General features: G+C 38.0%; 1 protein-coding gene across 3 annotated transcripts in view; it reads right to left on the reverse strand.

The window, feature by feature from the left end:
* LOC102801671 (uncharacterized) overlaps positions 1–15137 on the reverse strand; it is a 61655-nt gene that overhangs the window by 7667 nt on the left and 38851 nt on the right. For all 3 annotated transcript variants that reach the window (XM_085504364.1, XM_085504363.1, XM_085504362.1), the window contains exon 2: positions 720–910. In XM_085504364.1, the coding sequence (XP_085360490.1) occupies positions 720–910 (191 nt within the window). The remainder of the gene's footprint in view (positions 1–719; positions 911–15137) is intronic.

Below are 15137 nucleotides of genomic sequence, written 5' to 3' on the forward strand. Positions count from 1 at the left end.
TGTTTACCTCCACGGGTATACATAGCGGTCATCCAGGTGGCATAATGGGATTTTGGCTATGATTAATCAGTCGTTTCTCATGGCAAAAACAAATGACAAAAATATTTTCCCCAACCCGCTCTAATTCAATTTATAATTGCATGTTGTCACTAGAGATTGCGTGTACTAATAAGATGATAGCTTTAATAATTTGCCTAAAATATTCAGATGTTATTAAATACTGTTTGCATATTTAGGGATTACATTTCCTTACGGATTTGCATGAGTGCATATTTTGGCTGGACTATCCCGTTTTTTAGAACGTTACCCCCTTTTTTTCTAAAGAGCTCTCTTGGGAAACGGACATGTGCATTCGTAATGGGCGAATTTTTCAAAAATCATATACGAATATTTACCAAAAAATCGATTCGCTGAATGCCTCCATGCTGAATGCATGCGATTTCTATTTAGAATGGCCGGTTTGGAAATCAGTCAAAAAAATGGCAACCTATTTCAAACCAATTTGAACAATCCAGTAAAACTTGCACATTATATTCCTCGGTCTTTGCAGCTTTCACTAATTTTAAAATGTTCCCTAATAGTGGGTGGTCGCTGATGTCGGCGGACGTGACCTGTATTTTGAGGTATTGTTTCTTGTTGAGTGTAGTGATAAAATAATCGATAAACACTGTATTGTTGTGGAACCCTATACGTTTAACGAAATGTAAGGTAGCACTTACTTTGTTCTTTTGCATTTTTTCGACGAGTTGTATGGTCACTCTTCGTTACTCTGTGTCCTCGCCCCCCTGCACCGTCTCGTTGCCAACTTGACCCATTTTGTACAATCGGTGGGGCGGAGATATTTGAATGACTGCTCGGTGTCTTCCTCGGACCTCGATGGGGCGGTTTAATAGGCCCTCCTCCGGAAAGGCTATCAATTAACAAAAAAATGTCACAATTAACAGCAGGAACGCACAAACAAGTGTACAGACAAGCAACACAGTGGAAGTAGCAACTAATGTCTATGTGTATTGTCATTTCTTAAAGTTCAAATGTTGATTTTGGTTAGTTCTCTCGGGATACATTATAACAATGAATCCACACAATTTGACAACAAAATAACCACACAAATAAGATAATGAAGCTAAAAATATAGACGTAAGATTAAACAGTAATTAAATGATTTACTTTTAAGATAAACTCGCGAAAACAAGGCAAGCCAGTATTTGGTTAGTGATGCGCTGGCGGTGAATTGCAATAAAAACTGGCAGTTCTACTTCAGATCGATCGAGACGAATCGAGAAATACTAGCCACCGTTGAAGAATCACCTACCCATCAGAACCAATGAGCGTTGTATGCCTTCGAGTCACCAAGTGAATCTTGGGCAACAAATTCACCTGCTTGAACGCAAAATATCTCACTCCTACGCGAGAGGAATCGACAACAACTTCCCCGGACACCTCATTTTCCGTTTCATCCCCCGTGAGATTCATAATTAATATTTCGAGTCAACAAGTGTCAACATTTGGAAACAAATACACGACGTGGTGATCACTGCGCGGGCGCTGACAGAATACACCCATGCCGTTGTTAGGCATATAATGGTCGTCCTTGATTACAGAAAATATTCGTGTTAGAAACACGCTTCGAACAAACGTCCAATGCGACAAGCAACAACACAGGCTTGTATAGCCACACAATGGAAGCAGCCAAACTCCGTAAACCGGCAAAAGGAATCACTCGGTAAATAAAGGTCGACGGAAAGATTCTTCTGAGCCCGACCGTAGTCCGGACAATGAGAAATGATCCAAAGTGGACAAAAGGGATGGGCACAAGAGAAATGTATAAACAGGTTTGTTGCAATAAATGTTCATAGTAGTCCCATGTGAAAAGAAACCTAAAGCCAATAAAGTTGACAATAACGCCACTGTTTGGAGCGTCAACCAGGGCGCGTTACCAAGTTGGATTGCAGTATAATGACGAAGATGTGACCAGCCACACTTGAAATTGTACTATTTCTAAGGTGGTGCATAGGAGATACATTATTTGCACTTATTTGCACTTTGTTTAATACTTTCCAGTCGACCACGGATAATTATATATAATTGCATTTGACGAGATTATATGGTATCTGGATGAACGGCTTATGTTATTATAGACTGTGGATGCTGATGTATGTGAATGAGAGTTCTTCTCAATAGCAAATGCAAATACAGTGACCACATTACGATGGTAAATGGAGTTTAAATCAACAAGCAGTACATGCCCTCCGGTTTAAATAACACAGAGGCGCTCCTTGCTGTGGGAATGTACAAACTGTAATTACCGAGTTCTCCAAAATCAAAACACACTAGCAGTGCACCAACAACGGTGTACGATAGCATGTTCAATATCGAATGCGGTGTTGCATATGATGCGTTAGTATTCAGTTATAACGCTAATTTATCGGTATAGTTTCCTGGTATGTAATTTTAAGTTAATAATATAATCCTATAATCTTAACTCTGTGATACATTGTAGAACTACTAGTACTTTAGAAATACAACTGTCTCATTTCGGGTGTCTTAACAATGGATCACCAAGGGAAACTTTCAGACATAGACACTGTCTGTTAAAGGCGTTCTATTCCGATTGGAGTTCTCGCTGAAAAGGGATATCGTGAAAGATTGTGACAATGACTTCTAAAGTTCATTTGTTAAACTTAGATTGACTAGTTAGTGTGCGATGGGTACTCGGTGGCTTTATACTGAATTCACAACTACACATAACTGGACTAAACCATTGTCACTTCGAGGGGCCGTGAAGTGTTCTTAAATATTGAAGAACCGGGTGACACTTTCTCCTTGACGGGAAGCGTCACACTATATACAATCGTGGCAACACGATTCATATGACAGTATATATTGTATATATATACTCTTATTTTGTTATTGTTTAGCAATCATTATGTTATTAGTAAACTAAATTCCGATCTAAAATAATAAAATGCATATAGTTGTTGACCGTATTGACGTACACATATCTCCATCGTCACTTGGCTATTAAGTTTCAATGAATTTGGTATTGATTTTATTCATTTGTATGTCAGGACATATGCCCATACACAGCAATATACAAATGTAAACATGTTATAGTGTTATATTTTGTAACTACAATATCATGTATACAACAAATAGAATCTACAGTACGCATGCGCGATGAGTATGAATTTACAAGCGCGTGGTTAATATATATATATATATATATATATATATATATATATATATATATATATATATATATATATATATATATATATATATATATGAAATAAAAACAACAATGGTATACGAGTGTACAAGAAATTGTTTCGACTTTCACCACAGCTTATACTTACTTGCCCCGTTTTTTAAAAATAAAATCGGTTATTTTACGCTCGCCTTCCAAGCCATGTAGGCTATCACGTATTAATTTACTTAATTCAACAAAGACGAATCTGTACAAATTTTACAGAAAGGGTGGTCACATAAGAAGAAAGTAAATAGATTGCATATACGTCATGTCTTAAAATACACTGTCAGTAAAGTTCGCGTGCTAATAAATACTGTGCCTGTTGTTCTCAAAGTGGATATCCGTCCTGTGACTGCCAAATGCGGTCCGGAATCGAAATTACTTTTGAATCAGACGCGTCATTCATTTTTAATGAACACCTTCCTATTTAATTCCCATACGTCACGGAGTTATTGTTAGCAACACAGCGTCCTAGTGGATATCGTGTCCCCGCCTTTGTTACAATGCTAAACAGTCATTATTGTGGTGACTGTTACAGTTTTCATACCAATGTATGGGATTATATAAGTTCATACTTGGCATGCATATTCCTGAGAGTCTAGAGTATTTGGCCAGACATATGTGTACAAGTAAAAAAATAAATTTGAGTATACTTGTTTTTATTGGTGTAATTACTTCGCAGTGGTCTTATGGGAATTACTTTAATCCCCGTCAATAAAAGTATTTTTAACCGGCCTCACTTTACAGTCTTACCGGAGTTTTAGCTGTTAATGAGTTTATTTTTCCCGCTTTAAGTGTTTTAACCTTTTCTACCTAACATACCACCACAACAAACACCCCTCGACGTATGTATACATAACGTGTTCGTTCGATAGCCACTAAGTGCTGTTTACTGTGTTCCCATTCATTCGTACTAGGGTGTTTGATCGACGTTCGATGGAAATGTTATAACTTCGACGATCTGCGTATCAGTACATACAATGTATTGGGATCAGAACCGTTGTATTTGAATCGCTCAAAATGCTTAGACTGTCTCTGATCACCTTGACCCGAGCAGCTTTTTGTTAGAAGACAATTCTATTATCGTTCTTGTAACGGTAACAATTGTTTACAATACAGGGTCACTTTGGTGTTAATGACTCTAAAAAAACATCTATCAATGGGCTGTTAGAATAGGAGGCTTTGTTGTTAATACATTTCATGGCCGATGTCGAAGAAAGTAGCGATGTAACAATTTAATGTGGTGTCGGATCTGGTAAAACCATTTTATAAAAGCTGGAAAAGTCTCACACAAATACAGTGAGAAGCATTGCATTTATCTCGACCTGTAATTATTTTGTCACCATAGTAACGCATGAGCGATCAGTAATTACTGATACTGTGTTTTTTTCTTTTCTCTGGCAAACATTTTTGTGTCATTTAAAGATTGATCCAAAAGCAAATTTAATTGTGTCGATATAGAGTATTACTATGATAGATCCCAGCAATGACCTTCCTAGCATGAAAAGAAAAAACACCTTTTGAGGTACTGCGGGAGGGGGTCTTAACCAGGTGTTAATAACGTATCTTTTCATACAGCTAACTCTCGATCACGCAGTGTGACAAACAACAGCACATTTACTAAAAGAACCCGAGGCTAAACTGTTTTTCCGTTAGCATATGTTCCGTTCAAGCTCCAAATTAGGATTTCTCTAACGACTTTAAAAATATATATCATGATATATCCAGTTTACCTGTGTTGTGCGAGCGAACTGTTCCTGATCGCATCTTTCATGTACATGTTCAGCAAATCACTATCCGTGATCATCACTATTGGTGTTATTAAAATCTCACGCGCATACGTTGTTAATTTCTCTTTTGCAGAAAAGCCCTTTATAAACAGGTAATAATATAATCTTGAAATACTTAAAATCAATCACTATCTTAATCAATCACGACCCGGTGACATAATGTTGAAGAGAACGTCGATTACATATGGCCACGAATAAAACCTTGAAGAGTGTGACATCTCCAGTAAACACTTTACGATCGATGTTGTGGTTACAATCCTGTCAATAGCTCAAACCGAGCCCTGATAAATCATTATTGTTCATCGCCTTCGACACGAAGCAGTCTCAGAGTAGACCGGGGAATATCGGAATGAATCCTGATAGCGTATATCTACCATGTACCAGCTATTTCCACGAGTAACCTGTTATAAAATGGTTTCCATTCACGACCTATGTTTTACCACACCAACTGAGTCATCAATTAACCAACCACGCGTGAACGTGACTTTGTTAAAATTACCTCAAATTAGCATCGTTCCCATGACGACACGACTATAGGCGGCGCTAATCAATTTACCTAACAACGATCCCAGTTGCTTACAATACTATACTGTCTCGGTGTACCACATGACAAGTACAATCAAACGAGATTTATATATAGTTAAACTTGTGATTTTATACGCGTACAATACAAATAAAAACAGTTTATTGTGTCAAAGCATCGTGGGTGCAGCAACGATACCCCCCAGTGTTTTGTAAAGATGGTTCACTTAAAAAGCATATTGTGATGAATAAAAACCGCACTGCACCTTTATTTATACCATGTATTCATACGCTAATAAAGAAGGTCTGCCTATACCCTATTTCAATGTCAACGACCGCATTTTATTTGTCATTTTGATGATTAATATATTCTGTGGGTTAGATCCACATTAGTTAAAAGACGTCAGTAGTACACATTGAATCTTTTGGTCACAGTTTGAATTTTATTCTACTTTGAGTCGAAATATTGGATGGCTGATCATATGAACAGAACCATTATTTTATTTGCTGATTCTAAATCCAGCATATATAATGACACAGTACTGAGTATTTTACAACGTTTAATTTTATATTTTATTTTTTTCCACGTAATTTGTGGTATTTTGTTTTTCATATTGGTCCGAGTTGATGCGTGATACGGACTATATAATAGAACAAAAATAAACTGCTGGGAAAAACTGAAATGCCTTCCCTACGCCTTCGTGATTTTTGTTTGTTATGAGAGTCAGTTTGGTTCTCGCTATGGCCTCCTTTCTGGGCTTTTATTAATACATGTATACTCGGGTTGTCCCGCATGTCTGCGCTTCTGCCAATGTGTTTCCAAGGATAACCTTACGCATGCCATCGTTGAGGGCGGCATACAGCATGCCACTAAAAGTATGGAGCTAAAAGACACTTTTTTTTTGGCTTCATGCTATTAATATGTTGTTATTCTACTTGTCGAAAGTCTGCCGACAATTATCGACGACTATAAAAGAGTAAAGAAGAAATAAAACAAGTATAACTATTACGTTTCATCCTCGATTGTAATAATCGATTAGGGGAAAATTATTTGTAACTTGCGACAATTCGTGGGTTCTACTAGCGAATAAAGCGCCATGATATTATTCAAAACGAATAATACAAGTATTGGAATATTTTAAAACTTCCCAATATGTGAATTAATAAAATGTTAAAAATAATGAACCAGTCAAGGTAGGATACTAAACTTTCCCAGGCAGTCTACCATCATAGTCTCTCGTCTAATTGTGATGGATGAAAGCAAAGGAGTGATAAGAAACAGTCGCAATATATGCAGTATTTCTGAAAAGATGAGATGGACATTACGATGCGCATTGTGAGTAGTCATCAGACTGGAACGTATATCTGGAGGCTAGGCAGGAAAATGCGGCACTAACTTTACTATGATCAATGCGCCATACATATTTATCAATGCGCGAAATGAAACATATGTGGGGATAGCCTTGTCTCGAGCATAACACTTCGTATTACGAGACTAGAAATATTGACATCGACACTCTTGTGCCGTAACACAGTAATGGTGTACCTTGTCACATCCATGAATACATTGCCGGTGCATACAATTATATGATAGACCAAACAAGTATAAGAGAAACTAAACACTAACAAATTATAAGATTACACTAATCTTACGAATCATTGATATCATATTATATCAATAAAACCGAGGTGAGATCCGAAACGTAGAAGGTTCTCTCTGAATGATATAAACATGTCCTGTGGTGTGTAACGGTGTAGACCTATTGTTAAAGGTAATGAAACTGGTACAGGCCGTCAGTGAAATATGACATAGGTTACGACACTGGCGTGCTTCAATAAAGAACACGTCGAAAAATCGACAATACAATAGAACAAACCGACACGATAATAAATTGTGTAAAATATAATCATACGATAACAACGAACACAATAAGATTATACCACATTGACGCAATGATTGGACGATTTTTGTCACAAGTGGAGCTCAGTTTGACAGTAATTAGGGTCTTGCTCATACTAAAGTGCGCCCTCTGTTGTGTGATAAAGCGCATACCAGTCCGTTGCTTAGCAATAGCTAACATAGCACGCTGAAATAGTTGCATTGACTTGTTTCTATGTACAGAACGATAGATACTTGACCAGTACTGTATTAGTGTTATCGTATTCTATAGTCACGCACAAATTTAAGGCGGGGCGATCAGTGATCTATTCATGAGTTGTGGTCTTGCATCTATCATGGAGCTAAGAAAAGCGGAAAGAAGCTCCATCTATACAATCCATTGTTAATGATATGCGTACGATACGGAATATGGGTTATGCTATACACAGTAAGAGGTAATTGTACTTTCGCTGTTACTGTAAGTACGCGGCGAGTTATCGTTGTAGACCGAACCGTTATTTGAACTACTATAGCGAGAATTGCGGGCTTTGTAGCAAGTCTTAATTGTCTGGTTGTCGATATCCTCTGCCAAACCTTTAAGATTGTATCACAGACCTGCTTAAACTCTTTTGGCTTGGTTAGTTTAGCTGAAAATCTGTTGAGAACAGCACTGTTGTGCGTTTTATGCAATATGCGAAGATATTCCGAGTTTAGATCTCACTTGGCAAGAACTGAGAATAGTACTGAAGCGAGCGAGCGAACGTCATTGGCCAGGATTTGTTATGACTTTCAAGAAACACCAATGAAGGTGTTACAGGTGTTCGGCTTGGCCTCAGTCGTGGGTGAAGCATGTGTATTGTTGTTATTTTTTTATTTAAAAAAAAAATGCGTTAATAGCAAAATGCACTTCATTTTATACGGCAATAAAACAATTTTAGTGAAGTTGGAAATTAAAAATGAACATGCGCACTGCTGTTTATCAGCGTATCATATAATCATTGAATCTCAGATCATTGAAAGAATTGTGTTAGTGGTCTCATAGTAAATATAAGAGCCTAAAGTAGGTGTACACACTGTCATAGGAATGTCGTGTTTGTACAACACGAAACCAATGCGTAATTCAAGTAGCCATACAATGTAGTTTCAAGTATGCTAACCAAAACACCGTGTAATAATATGGTATGCTGTGTCGGGATGTGCGATCATGTATGAAAAAAAAATCTTTAAAATTGTGTGTCAGTAAAATAGTATCGCCTATTCATGTATGTTTAGACATTCTGTGCACGGGGTTGTAAACGAAACGTTGGCGGAAGTCGGGAGTGTACTAGTATATTTATAATATCAAGTGTCCGCTGTGTTGTTTAATGAAAGTGAATTCCAAGTCGAAGTTTATCTATGTTTGTAATACAGGGTTCAATCACATCATCGTTGTTTTGTTTTATTTCTTGCCGACCAAATACGTGCTTGTACCACATTTCCAAAAGATCGGAAATTCGATGAAATGAATCATATTGTGTAAGTATCATCCGTTACAACATCCACTAATCACTTATGATTGTATTTATGTTTGGTTTAATTGATATTCAATAAGAGTGAAATACAAACCAACTAATGACGCGTAAAACGACAATGTAAATATGTTTACCATGGCAATAGCATTGACGATTGTTCAACTGTGGATTCAGTATTAATCATGCTTCTACAACCATGTAATTGACTCGTCCATTGTTATGAATGAACGAGAAATTGGAACCGAGTATTAGGAAGAAAATATAAAGCATTAAACTTGTACTTCAAAAAATGCGTTAATTTTAAAATAAAAGTTTTGTTTTCTTGCGTTATAGAAATCAAACGTTTTAATAGTATAATAAATTAGATAAAATTCAAGAAAATAGCGGGAATATAATATTAAATATAATTCTCATACTACCTGCAAGTTTAAGACACATTCATGTAATGTTCAAATCATAATAGTTTACTGTTGGTTTCATAAATGGATCGACAGAAAACAAATTCCCGACGCATCATATGACCAGTGAACGCTTAAGTTACCCCGATCTGTCTAACAAAATGCGCCCTCTATTGCACATAAATGTGCGTAGCAGACCGTTGCCTGGCAATAACCAAAACACCGCACTGCAATAGTTTCATTGAAAGCTTGAATGGTTTCTATGTACAGAACTGTAGATGCTTGCCCAGTATTGTATTAGTGTTATCTTATTCTATAGTCACATACAAAACAGTCTCTGTATACATTTAATCCTGAGATTTATACTATCTTTTTATGTTTTATGGTATAATTCTATCCTCGGGGGGCGGACATCCGGGCATTTTCACCGCCTGGCAACCCGCGGCGGTGAAAACAAAGGCCCAAAACTCGCATAACACGGTACTTTGGGATGATTGTTGAGACTCCTCTGAACAGTGCAACAAAATTACTGCGCCCTTATATACTTAACGACGCTGAGGCTGAATCCTTTCGAGATTCATACTCCGTCGTTATTTTCACTTCGCGATAGATTCCTTTCGTGTGCGGGGAGGATGCTCGACTAATTATTCTGTTCCCATATTATATTTTTTAATGTCTATTCATTTAGTTAAAATTGGGAGCATCCCATACTACGCGTTACTGACTCCCATGGATTGGCCAACACAAGTCCGACATCACTGGTGAGGTTTTGTAATTTGAAGCGACTCCGTCTATGGTCGCGGTGAAGGTGCTTCGGTAAATCGGAATTGCCTCAGTCGTGAACGTCACGGATAGCGCGTTAAATTATCACTTTTATGGTAGAAATATTGCTTCCCAGTGGCAGCCTCGGCATGTAATTCAAAATTTAAAAAAATATCGTTAGTAGCGACTTAAATGTTTCAACTTGAGTGAACCTCGAAAAAAACACCTGCCAGTAAAATTACAACGCCAACATTTAGACTCATTAATAATTTTTTTCATTTTCACAAACAAGATAGATGAATATCGTTTAAATTGCGTCATTAGTATACATTGAAAGGTTGGTGAAGTCCGTATTACGTCGCCATGACAACATACATTGGTGTAATGTCCGTGAAGCAACTCTTGCAACGCGCACATTCATTATTTTGATTGAGGAAGTACGATCCGACGAAAATTCCGTAAAACCGTAATTTATGAGAATACTTCTTGATTATTACGAGCAAAATGGAAATTGGCTGCCGAACTCGTTTCCATGGAAACTGCATTTTATATTATCAGCATAGGAATGGAATTTGAAGCTACGGTGACTTAATAACAAATTATTAAAATAATGTTTTTTTTCTGGTTTGACATGTAAAAAAAATACATCTTGCAAGTTTTAACATTTCTGACGTAACTAGTTTCCATGGAAACTGCATTTTATATTGTCAGCATAAGAATGGAATTTGGTGACAAATGTGAAACTACGGTGACTTGATAAACAATATTAAAGTAATGCTTTTCTGGTTTGACATGTAAATAAAAATTCATCTTGCAAGTTTTAACATTTCCGACGTAAGCCGTTATTTTTTGCGGACTGTGGACGTGGACAATGCGACTTAGACATCCCATGATGAGTGAATCACTAATCGGGTGATTTTACTACCATAATCACTGAGGCGGTCATAGGAATGTCGTGTTTGTACAACGCGAAACCAATGCGTAATTCAGGTAGCCATACAATGTAGCTTTCATGTATGCCAACCAAAACACCGTGTAATAATATGGTATGCTGTGTCGGTGATCATGTATGAATAACAGTATCGAATTTATTAAAACGTATGTTAACAAATTGGTATCCGCCTAGGCTGACCTTGGCCTTGAGTGACACGAACTGGTACACCCTTACAAAGTCGCAATACGTTGCTCTAAACGGAACGTTTACGGACAACCGAATATAGAGTAATCATGCCGGAGTTTATTAATGCGTCCTTGAGCACATAAGCCATGTGGTTAAGTTTTATGTTTCTGAACATGGAGATATAAACTGTGTATACATCCATGTTCTGACGTTTATCGAATGAAATTACTATCTGTCAGCGCATCGCTATATTGATTTACGGTAATCATTGGGGGCTGATGCAGGATGTTCAGTTCTTCTGAACAATGAAGTTACTGTAAAGTTACAAATTTTCACTGGGTTTAAATTTCACTGATTTACCATTTCAGGCATATTCAGTGGGTTTTAAATTCACGGTTTTATCATTTAGATAATGTGTTCTATGCAAAATTTTACATATTCACTGGGTTTTAATTTAGCGCATTTCCAGTCAGCGAAATAAGCTAATTTAAAACCCAGTGAATAATTAACCCCTTTACAGTATACTTTTACAATGACGTCATTCTCGCATTGAATAAGTAGTTATTCTGTTAATTTTCTATGTGTTTTACAGTGACGTATTTTGAGGAGAAACTTGTCTTATTGTTTTTCAAAGATCGTTATTTTTAGAACAATTCCATAGAACACAATGTTAAAAAAAAAACATTGCATTTTTGACACTTTTAAGAAAAACAGGTTTTTGAAATAATTCAATTTGAGATAATGCATAATATCTCTGCCATAGAAAGGCAAAGGCTCGTGGGTAGACGCTTGTTTGTAAACAACAATAGGTATGACCATCTGGCGCATGCGCAAGTGACGACTTCCACGCTTTTAACATTTTAAAACAGTTAGTGATACTTTCAATGTTATTTATTTATGTTATGCGCAGCAGACGTTGACCCCATTAAGATCAACTAACGCAATGATACTTTTTGCAAAACATTCTGATTTTAGTTTCTTCTTGTTATTATTTGAGTTTTTTTTTTATATTCTCCGAGAGATACATTAATATATATTAATTATTTCGTAATTTCTGATATATCCTTTCAAACACTGTTTTATACATGAGGCTATTTGTATTACATTACATTCCATTATTACTAATGTTAAACAAATGAAACACGCAATGTCTCCCCTAATGCGATGATATAAGAAATATAAGAAAAGTCAGTACTACATTTACGTGATAAGGATACCTACGAATAGCTACAAATCACATTTTAATAAAATGTTACACATATCGATTCGGCGATCTGAATGTCTCTCTCTACGAATCAAAAGCGTACCAGTTTGCGCATGTGTTCTCCCGGAACGTGGCGTCTTGAAGAAGTCTCGCATCCTAATGTACGTCAAAGGGATGAAAATACGATAAGCAGAATGCAAATTGTACATGCAAATTACAAGTGATTCAACAATGCGAATGTGGTTGCCATGGTAATAACATTGGGATCTAATAAACTGACTCGGCGTATTCATAGATTAGTCACGACCAACATCTCTGTTAACAAGTACCTCCGAGACTGCACATAAATGCGGTCTCACTGTAACCAACAACAATCGCATCCCGTGGGTGAAACACCACAGGAATCGAGTAATATAAAGTACCCAATAATGGCATTAATCGGCTTGAACAAATAATAATAGACACTGGCAGCAACAAAAACATTCTGTGTTATTTTTGTCAAAGAAAGAGTGAGAAAAGACTCTGTGATTTTGTTAATATAAGGTCATGTACACAATAAAGCAAATATCGATTTAATTTTAATTTGAAGGTGTTCAACTGGTCTGTTGTGGTGAATTTAATTAATGTTGAAAGTAAGCAGCAAAGTTGACCTCCAATTATGACTTAACATACCAAGCACTGCGGTGTGTAACAATAGCGTGAACAATGTGCAACATAATCCCAAACAAGCAATAGATCCCCGCACGGATACCTGAGCATAGACAACACACACTACCATGCAAGGACCTAACCTAGTTTGGTGCACAAAAACAAACAGACGAAGCGTCTACTGAATTTAGTAGCGTGACGTACAAACGTGGCCAACCAAGAGCAAGTAGCTTCCTAACCCGACAGTATCGTATCAAATTACTACTAGGCGACAACCAAGTAGAATGACCAACCACAACCATGGGCAACAACCGAGCCCAATAGAATGGCATACATACATGGTCAACCACGAGACGACAGTCGAACCAAGTAGAATGGCATACATTAAACCAACCACGAGACGATAGCCAAACCAAGTAGAATAGCATACATACATGGTCAACCTCGAGACGATAGCCAAGTAGAATGGCATGCGTACATTGCCAACCACGAGACGGGACCGAACCCAATGGAATGGTATACATACATGGCCAACTACGAGACGGGACCGAACCCAATGGAATGGAGTACGTACATGGCCAACCACGAGACGAGAACCGAACCCAATGGAATGGCATACGTACATGGCCAACCATGAGACGAGAACCGAACCCAATGGAATGGCATACGTACATAGCCAACTACGAGACGGAACCGAACCCAATGGAATGGTATACATACATACATGGCCAACCACGAGACGGGACCAAACCCAATAGAATGGTATACATATATGGCCAACCACGAAACGAGGAACGAACCCAATGGAATGGTATACGTACAGGGCCAACCACGAGACGGGACCGAACCCAATGGAATGGTATATGTACAGGGCCAACCACGAGACGAGAACCGAACCCAATGGAATGGTATACGTACAGGGCCAACCACGAGACGGGACCGAACCCAATGGAATGGTATATGTACAGGGCCAACCACGAGACGAGAACCGAACCCAATGGAATGGTATACGTACAGGGCCAACCACGAGACGGGACCGAACCCAATGGAATGGTATATGTACAGGGCCAACCACGAGACGAGAACCGAACCCAATGGAATGGTATACGTACAGGGACAACCACGAGACGGGACCGAACACAATGGAATGGTATACGTACAGGGCCAACCACGAGACGGGACCGAACCCAATGGAATGGTATATGTACAGGGCCAACCACGAGACGAGAACCGAACCCAATGGAATGGTATACGTACAGGGACAACCACGAGACGGGACCGAACACAATGGAATGGTATACGTACAGGGCCAACCACGAGACGAGAACCGAACCCAATGGAATGGTATACGTACAGGGACAACCACGAGACGAGAACCGAACCCAATGGAATGGTGGTCTGAATTAAAATCTACAATAGAGCTATCTCATTAGCATGGTTTATCAATAAGCTCAGTTTTCATGACTTGTTATTCCCCAATGACTAAGAGGACCAATTAAAAGCAAATGTCACTTCAATACATACACTTTCAAAACCAATAAGATTTACTACCGGCTGGCTATTCAGAGTAGCCTGGTTACTGCAGCGACATTCAATTTAAGTTTTGTTAGTTCCGGGTAATGAAAACTATACTCTATAAGCATTTACGGTCATCAAATCAATATGAATTGCTTTCAGAGTATTAGACAGAACGTGATGTAAATGAATCATAAAATGCGGGATTCTGACTAGATTTGATTATTTTTTAATAAAACGATCAATTCAACGGCCGGCAACTAGGCAGCACGATGGCCTGTGATAATGTGCGGATATCAAAAATGAATTTTAGATGTTCGAAACGTGATGTCTGGTAACGAACTTCCCGTTGCGCAAAAATTTGCTGCACCACGCCACGTTGAGACGTAAACAAACAGGCCGACGATACTCAACCGACGTGTATTTTGCTATAGTCGGCCTTAGTTTCTATAGATACTTGAGGGTTGACCAGATCGTAAGATGGATGTATATAAGTTCTGTTCCCAGGCAATGACAGAGAGTTTAATCTCAAATGCCC

This window comes from Saccoglossus kowalevskii, chromosome 10 (assembly GCF_978046115.1).
Source record: "Saccoglossus kowalevskii chromosome 10, keSacKowa6.1, whole genome shotgun sequence".
Classification (NCBI taxonomy): Eukaryota; Metazoa; Hemichordata; class Enteropneusta; family Harrimaniidae; genus Saccoglossus; species Saccoglossus kowalevskii.